Raw genomic sequence first — 15,871 nt, forward strand, 5'->3', positions numbered from 1 at the left:
TGTCAATGTTGGCACCCTAGGCGAGATTTCAAATTGGTTTTTAAAGCATGTTAAATCCTCCAGTATCTAAAATCCCAAAATATAAAAGTAACTTTTAAGTAAGGTCGTAAAGTAGAAAATATTTGTGTGTATAAAAAGCAGCATAGAATGACACGGACACACACACGATAATTTGTCCATCTTCTTATTGTGCTCAGTTCCTCTTTGAAGTCAGCAGGTGGTTTGGCCTAGTTGGTGGAGTGGTCGTTCTACAACACGTAGGTTGCGAGTTCGATCACCATTCTTCTTATCTTCGTGCCGGCAATATACTGAACTCTTACAATTGGCATTTCAATCACCTATTAATTACAAAATATATTACACTATGTAAATTTAAATTAATTACATATAAAAAAATAAAAAACAAAAATTAAATTAAATTAATAAAAAAAAAAAATAAAAAAAAACTTGCGCGCGCAATTCCTGCGCAGTGGTCCACTGCGCAGGATGTGCGCAGTGGGTTTCTGCGCAGGATATGTGCACGCAGTTTTTTTTTATTTTTTTATTTATATTTAATTTGAAATGGTTATGGTTCATTTTTGTTTTTAAATTTACATGTTATTAGATATTGTGCAATGAATAGGTGGTGGAAGTCCTGCCAACACGACAGCCTGCCAAACTTACCCATGAGTTCGGACCCAGCTCCTGTGTCCACTGGTGTCCTGGTTCCACCCATGGCAGCGTAGTGGCGTGGGGCTGGCTCATCCCTGCGGCCCAGGGACCGCATTTCTCCGTGCTGGTTCAGGGGTAAATGATGCTGGTCTTCACAGGTGACTGACCTACGCAAGCCTGTAGCCGCCCCCCACAGGAGATTATGTGCTTGTGTGTGTGTATGTGTGTGTGGCCGCGGCGCTTCCCGGTTCTTCCCGGCATTACGCTACCGGTGCTAACATGGGCGAGGAAATGAGGCGGACCGCATTTCGTGGCGCTTCTACCACCGGTGCGTCCCGGGGTTAGAGAATGATGGTGTGACGTTAATATATTGTTTTACATTGCATGTGTCACGTCATGATAATTCAGTCTCTTGTGCCGCCCTCTCGGCATTTTTCACCCTAGGCAACCGCCTATGTCGCCTGTACCAGGAGCCGCCCCTGCTAGTAACACAAACACATTCACATCACAACCCTCTGCCCAATTTGTTTCCACTTTCCCTTTTGATCATTGAATCATTAAGACAGACACCATATTAATAAGTTCATAATTCATGTATTGGCATCACAAACGTCATTCATTCATTTATTCAATTCAAAGCTTCACACACCAAAGCCATGGTGTCATTATAATCATTCTGCCTGATTTACACGTATTGTCCACTTGATGGCGCAGTAGAGCAAATGAAGCCCCATGAAGCTTCGGCCCATGAGTGAACCAATTGGATGTTCATCTCGTCTTCACTACGCCTAACATGTGTGTTCTTGACTCTCTTTGGATATACTTCCGCAGTGTTTTTCTTCTTTCTGGCCCAATTTGAGTGCACTCAAAACCGGTACTGCAGTACTCTGAGTCATGGACAGGATTCTTGGGCCCAATATGAATCATTTGAAACTTCCCAGCTATTTTTACCTGTGACATAACATGTGCACAACAGGAAATACTGACCCGATGAAGATTTATATTATGGGACCCATGAGTTCATTATAAAATTGCATGTGTTGTCCTCCTGTAGATGTTTGAAATGTGCTGAAGTTCACTTTAACTTGTACCGTAAACCCTAATAATGTCCCTGCCACTGTTCTAAATCAGAACTAGAAGGCAAATATTGTAACACTGTAGAATTTCATTACATGGTGACGCCAGTCACTACACAAAAAAAACAGAAAATTAACATTATCATTATATAAGATCAAACTCAGCACTGAATTGAACTGAAAAAAAAAGTCATGCACTTGGAATTGAAAAATATTTTAATATACACCTTCTTATATAAATCAAATACATTTGAAGAGAGTTGTATTTCAATTTAGTATGATAGATTGTTATTATCTCACTCTTTCTTTGCCTTAGTCTCAACAAGAAGGTTGCATTGTATATTTTTTTTACAATCATGGCTTCTGGTGTGGAGGTCAGATGTGTCTAAAGCTGGGTTGAACAACTGAAGTCAAAACACTGAAGTAAACACAACTATGAGTTTGCTACAACAATCTACTTAACACGCTAGTTATATGAAATCACATCTGGAATGAAGAGTTCAATTTGTGTCATGAATCTCCAATTTGTGTTGAGCACTGAAATATTACACAGACCACAGATTTCCAAATTGTCAAGATTAATTCAGACACTAAAACGTTTGATGCAGCACCAACTTCTTCAGTAAACAATATTTCAATCAACATAGATTTTGAGTATTAGAGTTTATCTTGGAATTTCCAGTAAGCATCAATTGAAATTCAAACAGCCAACACAATGTATTTATTTTTCATGTGATACAAAAATATTTAATTCAATCTCTGTTAATGATTTCTATTAGTGGATATTAATATTGAAGTAATATCTAACCCAATCATCTCCAGAAAATAAAATGAAAATGATGGTTCGGGTCGATTAAAGAAATTTATTTCCCAAATTTGGGTGGAGAATATCAAACTGTTTTTTAAAAAAAAAATTTAAGAACATTTGCAAAATTATATAGTTTGATTTAAATATGGATTTTTGCATTACACTGTGATTTGGCCAATTTATCCTCTATAAAGTATCAGGTTTCTAATACTTTGCTCCCGAATACATTTGCACTTTACTGTGAAACAGCAGTGGATAGGACTCAAATATTTGAATTCAACCATATGCAAAACTGTGACATATTGTGAAATTTTCATTCTAACAGGAAGGCAGTGGGATTACATGTAGATCCATGTCACAAAAATCATTAAATCTTAAATCAGACAAAATTTGGAATGAAAATAAATGAGTCACAATGAGTTAGTTTGCAAGTTTGTAGTTTGAGGCAGACACCAAATACACACAGGGTGATTAAATGTTTCTTATATAACTTTAACCTTTAGTACATTTAAGATAAATGTGATTAATGACAACCTGCAAACTGTAACTGTAACTTTTGAAGTAATCAGGTTAGTGATCTGTGCGATGCAAACAGTCGGATTTCCTGCCTTAACATGATTCAGCCATAACCTGTCCACACGAGGGTGGAATCAATAGGGTTTAACAATCAATTTATTGTTTCCTTTTGCTCTAATTACTATTTTTGTGTCTTGAATATAAAATTACTGGTATTTTCACACCCAATGAGCCGTACTACTCACCAATTGAGATTTCTACTGTCAAGTGCTGTTAAAAAAAGAAATTAGAAAGAAAATCAGTTAAGCTATGAAAAATGTAAGTTCAACAGCGACTTCACATGTCAATGTTTCACATCACAGAACACAATCTAAACAATCTCCCCTTGTCTTCTAACAGTATATGATAAGGCTAGACAATTATATTTCATCAGTTGCACCCATTGTCTTGAAAAAGTTCACATTCATACAGGTCCTCTGAAATCCAAATTAGAATCAGGCATCACTGTGTTTGTTGCTAAAGGATAAGTGAGTTTCCCCCTCTGACTGGCATGTACCCATCCAAATAACCAGAGTTTTGCCAACCTTCAGGTAACTTAACAAAAACGAAGAAACATATCAATTTAAGGATAAAAATAAAATTTGCTGCATGCTAAGTGTAGTTTTTATATTCCACTCAACCAAATGTTGCATTTTTTTTGTGGTCTGGGTGAACTGATCCATTTCTTACTACTACTTTTGGGGGCCCACACATTTATAATTGTTGTGTGGACATACGTAGTCAACTGTTCTCAAAGCCCTGCCTCTCAGGTTAGGGGCCCCAGTAAATTGCCTGCCTTGTCCATCCTGTTGGAACGCCCCTGAACAAACCGTCAACAGGTTCAGAAGATCCTGCCAAATACAAATTGACTTCTTGAACATTAATATTATATGACATTATAATTTGTATTGTACAATGAAGGGATTCATTGTGACCCAAGATACTGTTAATATACTCGTCAATTTTGTTTTCAATCTCAATCTTCCAAACTTGTCCATTTCAGTTCTTTCACCAATTACCTGCGATCATACAACCCAAATCAGTAAAGGACCTTGATAAAGACAACACCTTTTACCCACACCCACCGATTTGGACAGGTCTTGGACTTTTGCACCTTCAACGTAAATCCCATCTCATAAAAGAACATCACTACTTCTGAGCAGTCATAAGACCTTTAAAAAAATCCTCAAGTCGCTCAGAAAGAACAAGCAAACTGTCCCGTTTCCTGTTGAGGTAAACCTACAGCTCCTTCCCTGAGCCTGGAACCAAGTCATCCCAGTTAGAAGTCGACTCCAGGTGGAAGCATCGTGGTGTATCGAGGGTCCAGTTTGGGCACAAAGCCTTGCATGTCCCTGGAGGCCTGAGTCCCGAACACATCTAACACGTGTCGGTTCATGAGAGCAAACCTTAGAGAAAAGAAAGAAAATGATCTAAACTCTCACAAACAGATCAACTGAACATGGACAGAAATGTTGGTGTTTTTTATTCTAAACCACCAATATGTTTAACTCTCAAACTAAATGTAGTGAAAGAAGTGAGATATCTGAGTCAGATCTGAATGATACATTATAATGCATTGTTTGACAATAGCCCACATTCATACCTGCCCTTTGTTAAACGCAGCAGGAACTTCCAGTACGCAGGCCTGAGGTTCTGCACTTCCATAACAGCCTGTGGGACAACAGTGAGTCCAACATTATATCTTTTCGCAGCAAAAACAAGTTTGAGTCGATCTGTATGTTTGTGCACAGAATACTTACAGCTTGGAAACAGATAGCAGTGGAGATGGCGTATAAGACTGTGTCTGCATGAGGAAAGTATGGGAACCGCCCAGCCTCAATGCCCTTGAAGTACATGGTCTAAAGGCAGAGATTAGTACAAGTGCTGTTAATGATAAACAAGGCAATCCAGATAAGATGAGATGAATGGCAACATGTCACATCTGTGGAAGTTGTTTTGTCAGTCAGCTAACCTCTGACCTACTTCCATTTCTGTCACACTTTTACAGTATTTACTAGTTTTCTCAATTGATATTTGAGATGTAAATGTTATATCATCTTTTATTTAGGGCGGTGAATCGTATTTTGTATGATATTCATGAAATCCTGTTCCTCTATCCTTGAGATGGGAAATGTATTTATGTTGTTGTGTTTCTTTTCACTGAGATTGGTTGTGATTCGGCTGTGAATAGATATTCTTTTACCTCCACAAGCTTAGAGAAGAGATACATGGATATTGATGTGCTTTTGTAGAAGAACATTGACAAACCGGCCAGGAAACCTTGAAAGAGAAATGAAAAGAGACGAAGGTCAAACAGAGTCTACAGAGGGATCACTCTACGGGGGTTTTATGTGGCAGCTACCTGCTATTAGTGCATGGAGTTCATCGTCAATGTTACGCAGCCAGCGCAGCAAGCAGCTGGTTCCCTGAATAAGAGAAATTCATTAAAAAAACTAAATAGTACAATACTCACATGACATATAAAGAAATACAGAGGTATAATGGGAAATTATAAGGATATCAGAATTTAAAAGACACACATCATGGAAAAACAAAGCAGCGTGTATGAAATGTACCTTGTAGATACTGACGAAAGATCCCAGAAACGCCCCGAGCTGGAAGTTCTCCTTGTTGTAGAAGAGAGAGGGCAGACGTGACGGTTTGGAGAACATCTGCCTGAAGGCTGAGGGCACTTTGAGACAGCACTGAATCAGGTAGCCCACACTGAACATCCTGATGAAGCCCTGGACAATGACAGAAAACACATTTAGGATTAGCATTTGGTCGTTTTAATCATTTTTATTATCATTAATGAGAAAAAAAACTCACACCAAAGGTAGTATCATAGTTAAAAGTGCGTTACCTTAAGACAGTATGAAATGCAGTTGTCTTCGTAATGTTTACAACATCTGTGTCTTGGACCATGTTTGCATCTGAGTTATATAAAAAAGGGTGAAAAAAGAATGAGTCAGTATTGACCACCTCTCTGCACAAACCCATGTGTGTCTGTGTTCTCTCACAGTGATTCTAGCAGCTCCCTGGTGTAGGCCACCAGAGTTTTCCTCCTGGAGCTGGGACTTCCTGCTGATGGCTGTGAATCCTCCGTCTCTATGGCAGCTGTCCTCTCAAGGGGTCGGGTGCCAACAAGTTCTGCCGAGACAGGGTGAGTTGGAATCTCTTCTTTCCCGATGATGAACCTGTGACACAGAAAGCCTCTGAGCTTCGCCCCAAAACTGACAACTGTCTAAATCAAGGCATCTGTGGGAGGAGGGACTTAACTTGAACTTACTTCAGTGCAGAGAATGCGAAGCCTTTGAGACCATCATTACTCCTGCAGAACAAAACACAAGATTTAACGCATTAAACACCAAACATTTGGTTTTGATATTCGCAAGGAAGCAATGTTGCATATTTCAGTGTAAGGATCTGTCCACTGTGCTGCTCGGACCTGAAGAAGAACATGTAGAGGGAGGAAGTTATGCAGAACAACAGCACCTAATGGGAAACAGAGACAGAAAGAGGAAATTAGATCAACTGGTGAAACAGCTGGTCATGTGACACCATGTAAATATCCACTCTAAACAAACATGTGTACAAGTGTACAATTATTGACACTAGAGCTTTGGCTTTGAATCTGTCAAAGACGACGGTGAAGCTATATATTACAAATTGATGACCAGTTGAGTGTGAAGCTATAGAATTCTGCTGTAAGGTGGCGGTAAATTTAAACTTCAAGTGACACAAACAAACTGTCAAGTTTATACATAAAAAACTGACAGCTGGTACGACTCACTTCATATTCTGTACTGACACATCGATTTGAATCTATACATCCGAGATTAATGTATGAAACAAAACTAACTCCTGTGCTGTGACTGCTAGCGTACTGAAAAGTGGTTTGTCTGTGTTTGTTCTGAAATGTCCTTCTCAGGGTTTCTTGTTGAAAGCACTTTTTGTTTCTCTGAGCCGTTATTGTTTGGAGTCTTTGTTCAGCTTGACCTTGAACTAGGCTACAGTATGTGGGCTGACATCAGACCACTGGCTACAGTATCTGGGCTTATGTCAGAGCATTGTTTATTCATTTAACTGCTTTTAAATGCCTATGTTTGCAATTATTGGGTTGGAATAAATACTGTAAGAAAGAACATTTTAATTTCTGTAATGTTTTTCTGGAGACGTTTAGAATCATCACACTGCTGTGAGTGTTAGAACCAAAGCAAGATGTGGACATGTAGAGTTTCAGGCATTTCCAATACTTCGTTTAGTACTGGGTGGGTTTTCAAATTGTTGGGTGGTACTGCTTATTGTGGCAATGTTTTTGCTGCATATTTTACAGGTAAACGCTGTTTGTCCCACATCTTCCTTGTGCTACACAAATCACTAACATTTTTTACATGGCTCTTTCCCTGTTTACTCTTGAGACAGGGACACACATCTCAGTTTTATCCAGCTACGCACAAACACTCCAATTGGAATGGGTGTCTGTGTAATGTGTAGGTTTGACTGTTTTTTTTTACCTTGTTGTGTCTGTGAGAGAGGCATACCAGAAAACAAGGAAAGGGAAACATTGTGTAAGCTAACAGTCCTGATTAAGCTTGGCTACCTGATAAGGAAAGCTCAAGCAGATCTGAGAGCCTCAGAGTGGAGATGGTGTCATCCTACACTCTCTCTTATATTACTAAGGCCCCACACACCATTAGCTGCCTTTACTTTCATCTCACCTCTCCATGTCTGATGGGTTGGACGATGCCTCGTGTTACGGCCATGCGGAACAACGTCTCAGTGGCCTGAAAACCAGATTACACAACAAATATTACAAATGCACTGTGTGGCAGAAGCAAATGTATCAATTGGTGTTTAACAGATCATGTTTAAATGAAAACAGCAGCACTTACGAGATTCGTCATGTATATTGTTAGCAGCCCTCTCCTGGTGACGGGGAGAAAGGTTGAGACATAGTTTGGGTATAAAACACTGAATCAATATTAACGAGGACATCCCTGATACTGTATCTAACAATTGAATTACAACCCCAAATAAAAAGTGCCATTTCTGTGCATTGCTGGACCTGGTAAATGGGTTTTATGAGAAGACTTTCAAAGAGTCATAAAAGCAAATTAAGTGAAACTAAACAGACTGGAGTCTCACCTGCTCTTGCGCTCCAACAGGATGGCGATGTAGGAGGCAGGCAGTGCCGAGCCAAACCCGGCAGACCAGGAGTTGAACCCTCCCAACAGTTTCCTAACGTTGGAAAAATAAATGTTATTTTTTTTTCTTCTCAGCTATCAGTCCTTTACTTTCTTATCTCAATAAAACCCAAATGTTTATTTGTAATGCTTTAATAAGACTAGTCATTTTTAAAATTGTGTCAATCTGGGAGGGCTTTTTTTGCACACAAATGTGGGTTCTGCGATGCACAGTTCTGCCAATAGTTGTATTTGTCCATGTCCAGACTTAAGTGTATGTAGGACACCAAATTGGTTCAATAACATGTAACATTGAAGACTGTAATAGAATTGTGCATCCTGCTACTTTGTAAGAGTGTCTCTTCTCATGGTAGAGCTTGGGCAGGTTCCAGTCCTAACCACAATCAGACACACACTTACACAACACAAGGCACTTCCTTCTCTCACTTCCACTCAGATCTGCATACAAAAAACTTTCCGATTTACACTGCAACACCAACCAATTGTGAACAATAATATTCTCAAAAGCATGAAGCAGAAGTTCGACTCTGTTACTAGACACAACATCTTTCTTTCGTGAGCATGTCACATCAATACAACTGAGGCCTACAATGTGCCATCAAAGGCAGTGTATTAGAGGGCTGCCATCTAATAAACGTGGATGTAAATAAAGAGGATTCATATGGTTTGAAATTGGTTTTGCAAAGTTCAGACGACACATTGACTCCTTGTTTTTGATGACAAACATTTCAATTGATTGATTGGCTGTGGCTGAGGTGTATAGCGGTCGTCCTCCAACCAGAAGGTCGGCGGTTCAATCCTCAGTCTTCCTCATCTGCCCCCTCATAGATGTCAAATGCACTACTTGTAAGTCGCTTTGAATAAAAGCATCCGCCAAATGCGTGTAATGTAAAATCTGTTAATCTTAGCTGAGCTGTATGACCTACAATTGGATGCACTAACCTGAGGATGCAGAAGAAAACAATGTAGAGGCCTCCATTGGCAGTGAGGAAAGAGGTAGACCACAGGATCTCAGGTAGAAGCCGTTTTAAATAGTAGTCCTTCTTCCTTCTCCTAAGAACCGCTGCAATCTGTGGAACATGGAGAATTACTGGTTTTCATTTTGTGTTTCCACATCACAGCTTTAGAAAACTTGAGGACAGTTGTTTAAATGCATTACATTCCCCACTTGAACTGATGATGGTTTGAAAGCTGCAAAGCAAAACACAGCAAAAAGCTCATTTGATGGTTTCCAATACATTATTACACTGCATGTTGTGATAATAATGTAGTAGCTGCTAACACCGTTAGCTTTCATAATTTTAAGCAAACTTTAGCTGAATTTCACGTGTTAGCTAACGTTGAACTTTGTGCTATATACATGATCTGCATAACAGACAACTGCTTCGAGGTGTAATCCTGAGCTCTTCAGCACATACTGTAGTGTTTGTATAACGTTTTGACAGCATCACACCTCTGTGGAAGAATTAGCTTTTTGCTCCAGGGGGAATTCCTGGATTTCCAGTTCTGGCTGATTCTTATCGAAGGCCTTTTCATATCAACTTGGGAAAAGGCTTCACGTTTGAAGGTGGTGACTGTGCTGGAGTGGATACACTTCTTTAGTAGTTTATCATCATATTCTTTTAGTTTTTATGGTTTCAATGGCTAGAGTCAACAGATGTAAATTGGTAAAGGGTTTTACAGCAGCTCATCTCTGGACCTCTTCACCACACCATGGCTTTTCAAGAGATATGGACAATCAGTTGTTCAACTTTATTTTAATTTTAGTGATGTAAAAGATTAGCCACTGAGTTATACTGACAAATGGATACAATAAATAGAGCTTTCAGCTTTCACAGTGAGTGAGATAACAGCCAAGAAACTGAAAACTCACGGAGAAGGGGAATCTGTGAATGAGGCCTTGTTCCAGGACAGAGTAAAACGCTTTCGTACCAAGCAAGAACAAACAATGATAAGTGGACGAAAGCATTTTGACACATTTACTACGGTTCACAATGTGGAGTCAGCTGATGCTGCCTGACACAGCTCCTTTTAAATGACGTCCTATTTGTTTTATTCATTGTAACAGGTTGTTAATTTTTTGTTTTGTTCTCCTTGTTGTTATGGAAGTTTTCTGGAAGCTGGTGAAAGGAGAACTCAGCTGATGTCTTATGCTGAAGATTTTAATGTAGACTTGATCCAGTATATCTCCCTCTACTTGAGTCCCCCATTCTAAAAGCACATTCATGAACGGCTAGAATTGCTGTCACGCTCTATGTTACATGTAGGTGTTCCCATCCTATTGGATAGTTAAGCCTAAGGTATGCATTCCTAAATAACATTGTGTCCTTTCGTCTTGCCACTGATAAAATACGCAAAAGAGATGAAGTTGGTGAGAGAAGTCAGTGCTTCTCTGTCTGGCATATCTAAGTTAGATATGAAAGTCCCTAGACATAGACACTACAATGCATTGCTGGTCGGCCCAACCTGACCTTGGGTACCGCTTAGAGAGAGAAGGGAGTATCTGTTGAGCTAGACAGGCACTATTCTCCTGTACAGATATAATGTATTATAGATTATTTATAGTGGCATATACAGTAATGTGTGAGGATGGTTAAAAATTCCTCAACACTTGTGAAGCATGCAAATGCTGTAGAAATAAAGTTTTATTACTATTATTATCATTATTACCAACAAAGAAGAAAGATTAAGAAACTGATTGAGCTTTTGATTCTGAGAAGCACTTCCCTGTCCATATCTGCACACTGCATCACTGTATGTGTAAATGTGGTCTGTCCAGTTTTCAGTGGTGGGAAGTAACAAAGTAGAAATACTTTGTTACTGTACTTAAGTAGATTTTTCACATATCTGTACTTTACTTGAGTATTTATTTTCCTGACGACTTTTAACTTTTACTCGCTACATTTGAGCATAAATATCTGTACTTTATACTTCTTACATTCTCAAAACTGGCTCGTTACTTGAGCAGCGGAGGTTGGCGCAACGTGCACCTTTACGCACGGCGCACCTCTCTCTCGCTCCTGCAGGAGCTCAGTTCAGTCTTTATTATTAGGGCCCGAGCACTGACAGGCACTGACAGATGTGAGGCCCTATTGAAATTGTAAGGATTATTATTCAGGCAAATGAATTGGCTTTTTGAGGGCTTTTATTAGGTGACTTTACATAATTTTTTGAAGGTATTCCTTTTTCCATTCACATTCGTTTTCCCTTTCCTGCTTCGTGTCAACATCTGCACATAAATAAATAGCTCGAAGCAGCAAGTGGTTAACTTTTCTTAAAGAAAATATTGGAAGTAGTTGGTTTAAACAAAAACTGTTGGCAAATAGACTATCATTGGTTGGCCGTGTCTACTTAGTCTTACACGTCCACGTAAACAAAACAAACGATTTAAAACAAGTCGAGATGGAAAAACAAACAACACAACCAATTATATAAGCAAACGCAAAAACAACTTTCAGCCAACACAACCAAAAACAAACACTGTGTCATATACTGCATATTCACGCATACAATTCAGGTTTTTTAATGGACCTCGCCAAATGGATCCCTGGGTAATCAGGCCCAGTTTTCCACTCACTATAATGCCAATATAATTTTTGCAAAGATATTATATATCTATATATTGCCAATTCCAATCCTGAGTCGCCCTTTGTGCTGACTCAACACAACTTAGAAGCTGTTGAGTCTTATATATGTATTGTACAAACTGGCTAATGTGTACAACTTCAAGCAGGGTTGTGTCTTCACTTTGTCGTCCCTTCAGGCAAGATACCCTACAGGTGTATTGTCACCCTGCTGGAAACAAATGCAAACACAAACGCAAGCCCATTCAGTGAAGATAGTCTAATGATAAATAAACAGGCTTACATGTAGATGTGTGGACAAGCTGGCGGGCAGGTATACAGGCAGTTAAACATCCAGGCAGTTACAAAATACAGCTAATAGACACAAAAGGTTAATTTGGTCTATTAGTGGCAGGTCTATAAGTGTTCTTAGGTAGAATCAAGAGGCACTTGTTTATTCTGTTGTGTTGATTCTTTGTTGTCTCTAGAAGTTCAGATGCACTTGTCCAATACTATTTTAACCTCAGCATCTCGGGTCAAAATTTGTAAAACTATACATTATATATATAGTGTTGTTATAATTTTCAGTTGAAATAAATCCTGAACTGAACAATTTTGGGTTGTTTTGTGTCTGTATAGGCCTACTATAAAAAGCACTTAGCATTTTTAATTTTGGTACTTGTACTTTTACTTTTGATGCTTAAGTACATTTCAACAACAGATACTTTTGATACTTAAGTACATTTAATATGAGCAACTCTAAGACTTTTACTCAAGTCATTTTCTGACGGGTGACTTTCACTTTAACCGGTGTGACTTTCAAGTAAGATATCTGTACTTTTACTCAAGTATGGCTTTCAAGTACTTTATACACCACTACCAGTTTTAAACAATGTGCTGTGTATGCACCCAGACAGACTCCTCTCTGGAGGTCAGCCCCCAGGTGGACTCTCCAGAAGTCTGAACCCAGACTTCCTATCTGGAGGTCAGCCCCCAGGTGGACTCTCCAGAAGTCAGCACCCAGGTGGACTCTCTCTGGAGGTCAGCACCCAGACAGACTCCTCTTTGGGAGTCAGCACCCCGGCGGGCACCCTCTCTGGAGGTCAGCACCCAGGTGGACTCTCTGGAAGTCAGCACCCAGGTGGACTCTCTCTCGAGGTCAGCCCCCAGACAGACTCCTCTCTGGGAGTCAGCACCCCGGCGGGCACCCTCTCTGGAGGTCAGCACCCAGGTGGACTCTCCAGAAGTCCGAACCCAGACTTCCTCTCTGGAAGTCAGCAGAAAGTCCTCTTGAGGAGGACCCTTGTGTTCTGGATGTATTGTGATACAGAACAGCCTGAAACCTCCCGGAAACGAACCAACGAGTAGCGGTGAGTCCCCGACAGAAAGCTAGTTGACACCGCAGCTAATCTTTATGACGTTTAGCAGAGGTTGTTAGCATTCCTTGGCTAGCTGGCTAACTTTAGCCCCAGAGTGTGCAAGTCTCAGACCAGCGGGTGAAACCTACCAGGTAGAGAGGAGCGTATATTTTGAAGGAGACCTCCAGAGCCCCCCGGGTGATGTCCACGGCAGCCTGCACACACGACGGGCTCCATGTGTGACCGATCTCGTAGCAGTTGTGTGGTATTTTGCTCAGAGCGCCCATGACTGTAGGTCTGAACACTGACCACAACCATAGACCACAACACCCAGTACACCCAACGTGCGCGTTCACGGCCAGGCCAGCGAGGACACGCAAAACAGCTGTGAACGCGCACGGCGCTGGACGTAAAATGGTTTCTGGAGTAAAATCCTGATCCTGTGTTCAAAACTAAAACCCCAGGGAAAAGTATTTCGTCTTCGATGTTTTATAATAATAATAATAATAATGATAATAATAATATCATACATTAAAGGCACCAAGACATTAATAATAAGATGGATCAATAAGAACACGTTAGCAATAAAACAAAGACAGGATTTAAGCATAAAACTAACAAAAGGTTTATAAACAAATGTCAGTTTGTGAGTCAAAAACAATTGCATATAGAATAATAAAGTTGAGTAGTTACTCAAGGGCTCCATCTTCTGATTTAAAACAGTCTTACAGACAGAAGTTCTGTTCATAAAAAGGTGTAGAATGCATTTATAACCTGGGATTAAATTATTAATACTAATTGTTTAAAATTTGTTTTGTGATATTAAGTTTGAAGGTCAAATGTATTCTTGGAAATTGGATTCAGTCGTCCAAATACTTTTGCTCTTGAGAAAATCATTTCTCAAGATTTAGTTCGAATAGACAGAGTGGTACTTGGGTAACTTAGGTATTCATTGAAACCAGATTTATAAAGATTAGTTTATTAGAGATTTGTTGCTGTGTAACATGATTTAAAAGCTTTGTTCTTAGAACTTCTTTATACATAAACCTCTCAATCTAAATTTAGGCTTAATGTGACGCAAGATGTTAACACTGCAGGGAGATGTGTGGATTGTGTGAATGCTCACAGCAGCATGATTGTGTTTCTTTTATGTGATTGTTGAGTTAATTACGGACCAAATTTAGCATGTTTTCTCTGTAAAGTAAATCAACAGCACAAAAACACATACATGAGGATAGCATGGGAATCCTTGATTTAACTAAGCTGAATATCGTAACTCTAAAGTTTGAGGTGAACAGTGTAGAAATTGTTGAGAAATCATCTGTATTTCCAGAGGTGTCTGTTCCACAGTGGACCACTAAGCAGATGCCTGACTGAAAATGACACGAGAGCTCACGTGATCTTGTGGGACAGTGTATTCTTTCACACTGAAGTGTCCCAACTGGGTCGGCAAAGTAAGTGATTACTCCGAACTGACAGGGGACCCATGAGAAGGGCTGATCACAATAGTCACCAACAACAACCATTGTGTACAGGCCCCCCAGGTCCCTTAAACCTGGGACACTCAAAGTCCCTTGAGACGGCCCAGTATCTACAGGCTTGGATTTCAGGGGTCACAATGGAGCCACAAGACAAAAGACAACATAATCATCCCCCGGCTGGAGAGATTGACCCTGTTGACCTACAACCACATAGCAGAGTAATAACAGTGCACTTTTTTAAGCCTACGAATCATTGTGACTTTATTTCCAGTATAAACTGTACACAGTGTTGGTTTTTGCATCATATCACCACTGAGACATGTCTGATTTTTAGAAAAAGGAAGCTCAGAGATGAGAGGTGGAGCCACTGCTTCACCCGACTTGATCTCTACTGCTGCAATGTTCAGAGTTGGTCAGCAGGTGTCAGCTTCTGCACTCCTTGGATTCAAGGTTTGAGGTGCTGGTTTGAGATTGAGTCAATTTCACTGGTTGTGCAGTATTTCTACAACTACGAAAATAGATATCTCGACTTAATTTAAAGAGCTCAGCTACTTGCTATGTGAATGTTAATGAATTCAGCTCAATGGGATTTATTTGGTTAGTTTACAGATCACATAACAAGGGAACTTATTAAGTTTTGGTTTCGTTTTTAAGCTATCTCAAATTATTCTATTCTGTGTTAAATAAATCTTGCAGTAATGGCAACTTGTTTTATTGCCAGATTAAGTCAAATCTTCCTCGTCCTTCAACAGGACACTGAATCTCGACCAAAATCCATTTTAATTATTAGAAAGTGTGAAAACTCCAAATACATATGTATTCATTAATGGTATAACAACATTTACAATCAGCCAGGTAGAGCTTTCTCAACCTGGCAACCCAAGTTGTTCATATAAATGGTTTATAACTGACTTTATGACTTAAAGACACTTCTTCTTTGATTTATCAGAAAGTGATGAGGTTGAAAGATTTAATAATCTGAGCGAGAAAATCACATCCTAATTGCAGGCCATAATACTTGTTTTTTTAATTGCAGTGTGTCATTATTATCCCGCACAGTTCTCTTAAGTGCACTCGCACCAGCTGAGTTTACCTGCTTATTCATCACCTCTGGAAAATTGACAGCCAATTGAGACAATCCGCGCTGCTTGAGTCTGCATTTCAGTATAAGT

General features: G+C 39.6%; 1 protein-coding gene across 1 annotated transcript; it reads right to left on the bottom strand.

Annotated features, from left to right (window-relative positions):
- Positions 1-1,925: 1,925 nt before the first annotated feature.
- tmem135 (transmembrane protein 135) lies at positions 1,926-13,538 on the bottom strand. The gene is made up of 15 exons (XM_061085372.1): positions 13,368-13,538; positions 9,240-9,367; positions 8,239-8,331; positions 7,986-8,019; positions 7,812-7,877; positions 6,539-6,585; positions 6,380-6,421; positions 6,111-6,287; positions 5,954-6,023; positions 5,667-5,834; positions 5,453-5,516; positions 5,294-5,370; positions 4,851-4,949; positions 4,694-4,761; positions 1,926-4,496 (listed from the first exon to the last, which is right to left on the bottom strand). The coding sequence occupies exons 1-15, from the start codon at positions 13,503-13,505 to the stop codon at positions 4,370-4,372; spliced, it is 1,398 nt and encodes a 465-aa protein (XP_060941355.1). The 5' UTR covers positions 13,506-13,538; the 3' UTR covers positions 1,926-4,369.
- Positions 13,539-15,871: the final 2,333 nt, after the last annotated feature.

Source organism: Limanda limanda, chromosome 14 (genome assembly GCF_963576545.1).
Source record: "Limanda limanda chromosome 14, fLimLim1.1, whole genome shotgun sequence".
In the NCBI taxonomy this organism is placed as follows: Eukaryota; Metazoa; Chordata; class Actinopteri; order Pleuronectiformes; family Pleuronectidae; genus Limanda; species Limanda limanda.

Bases quoted from the DNA above. Each gene is read 5' to 3' on its own strand.
- tmem135 (XM_061085372.1), bottom strand. From the start codon at position 13,505: ATGGGCGCTCTGAGCAAAATACCACACAACTGCTACGAGATCGGTCAC. The intron at 5,517-5,666 runs GTACATTTCATA...TCTCTTATTCAG, and splicing joins CTTTCGTCAGTATCTACAAG to GGAACCAGCTGCTTGCTGCG. The intron at 4,497-4,693 runs GTATGAATGTGG...CTTTTCTCTAAG, and splicing joins CTGCGTTTAACAAAGGGCAG to GTTTGCTCTCATGAACCGAC.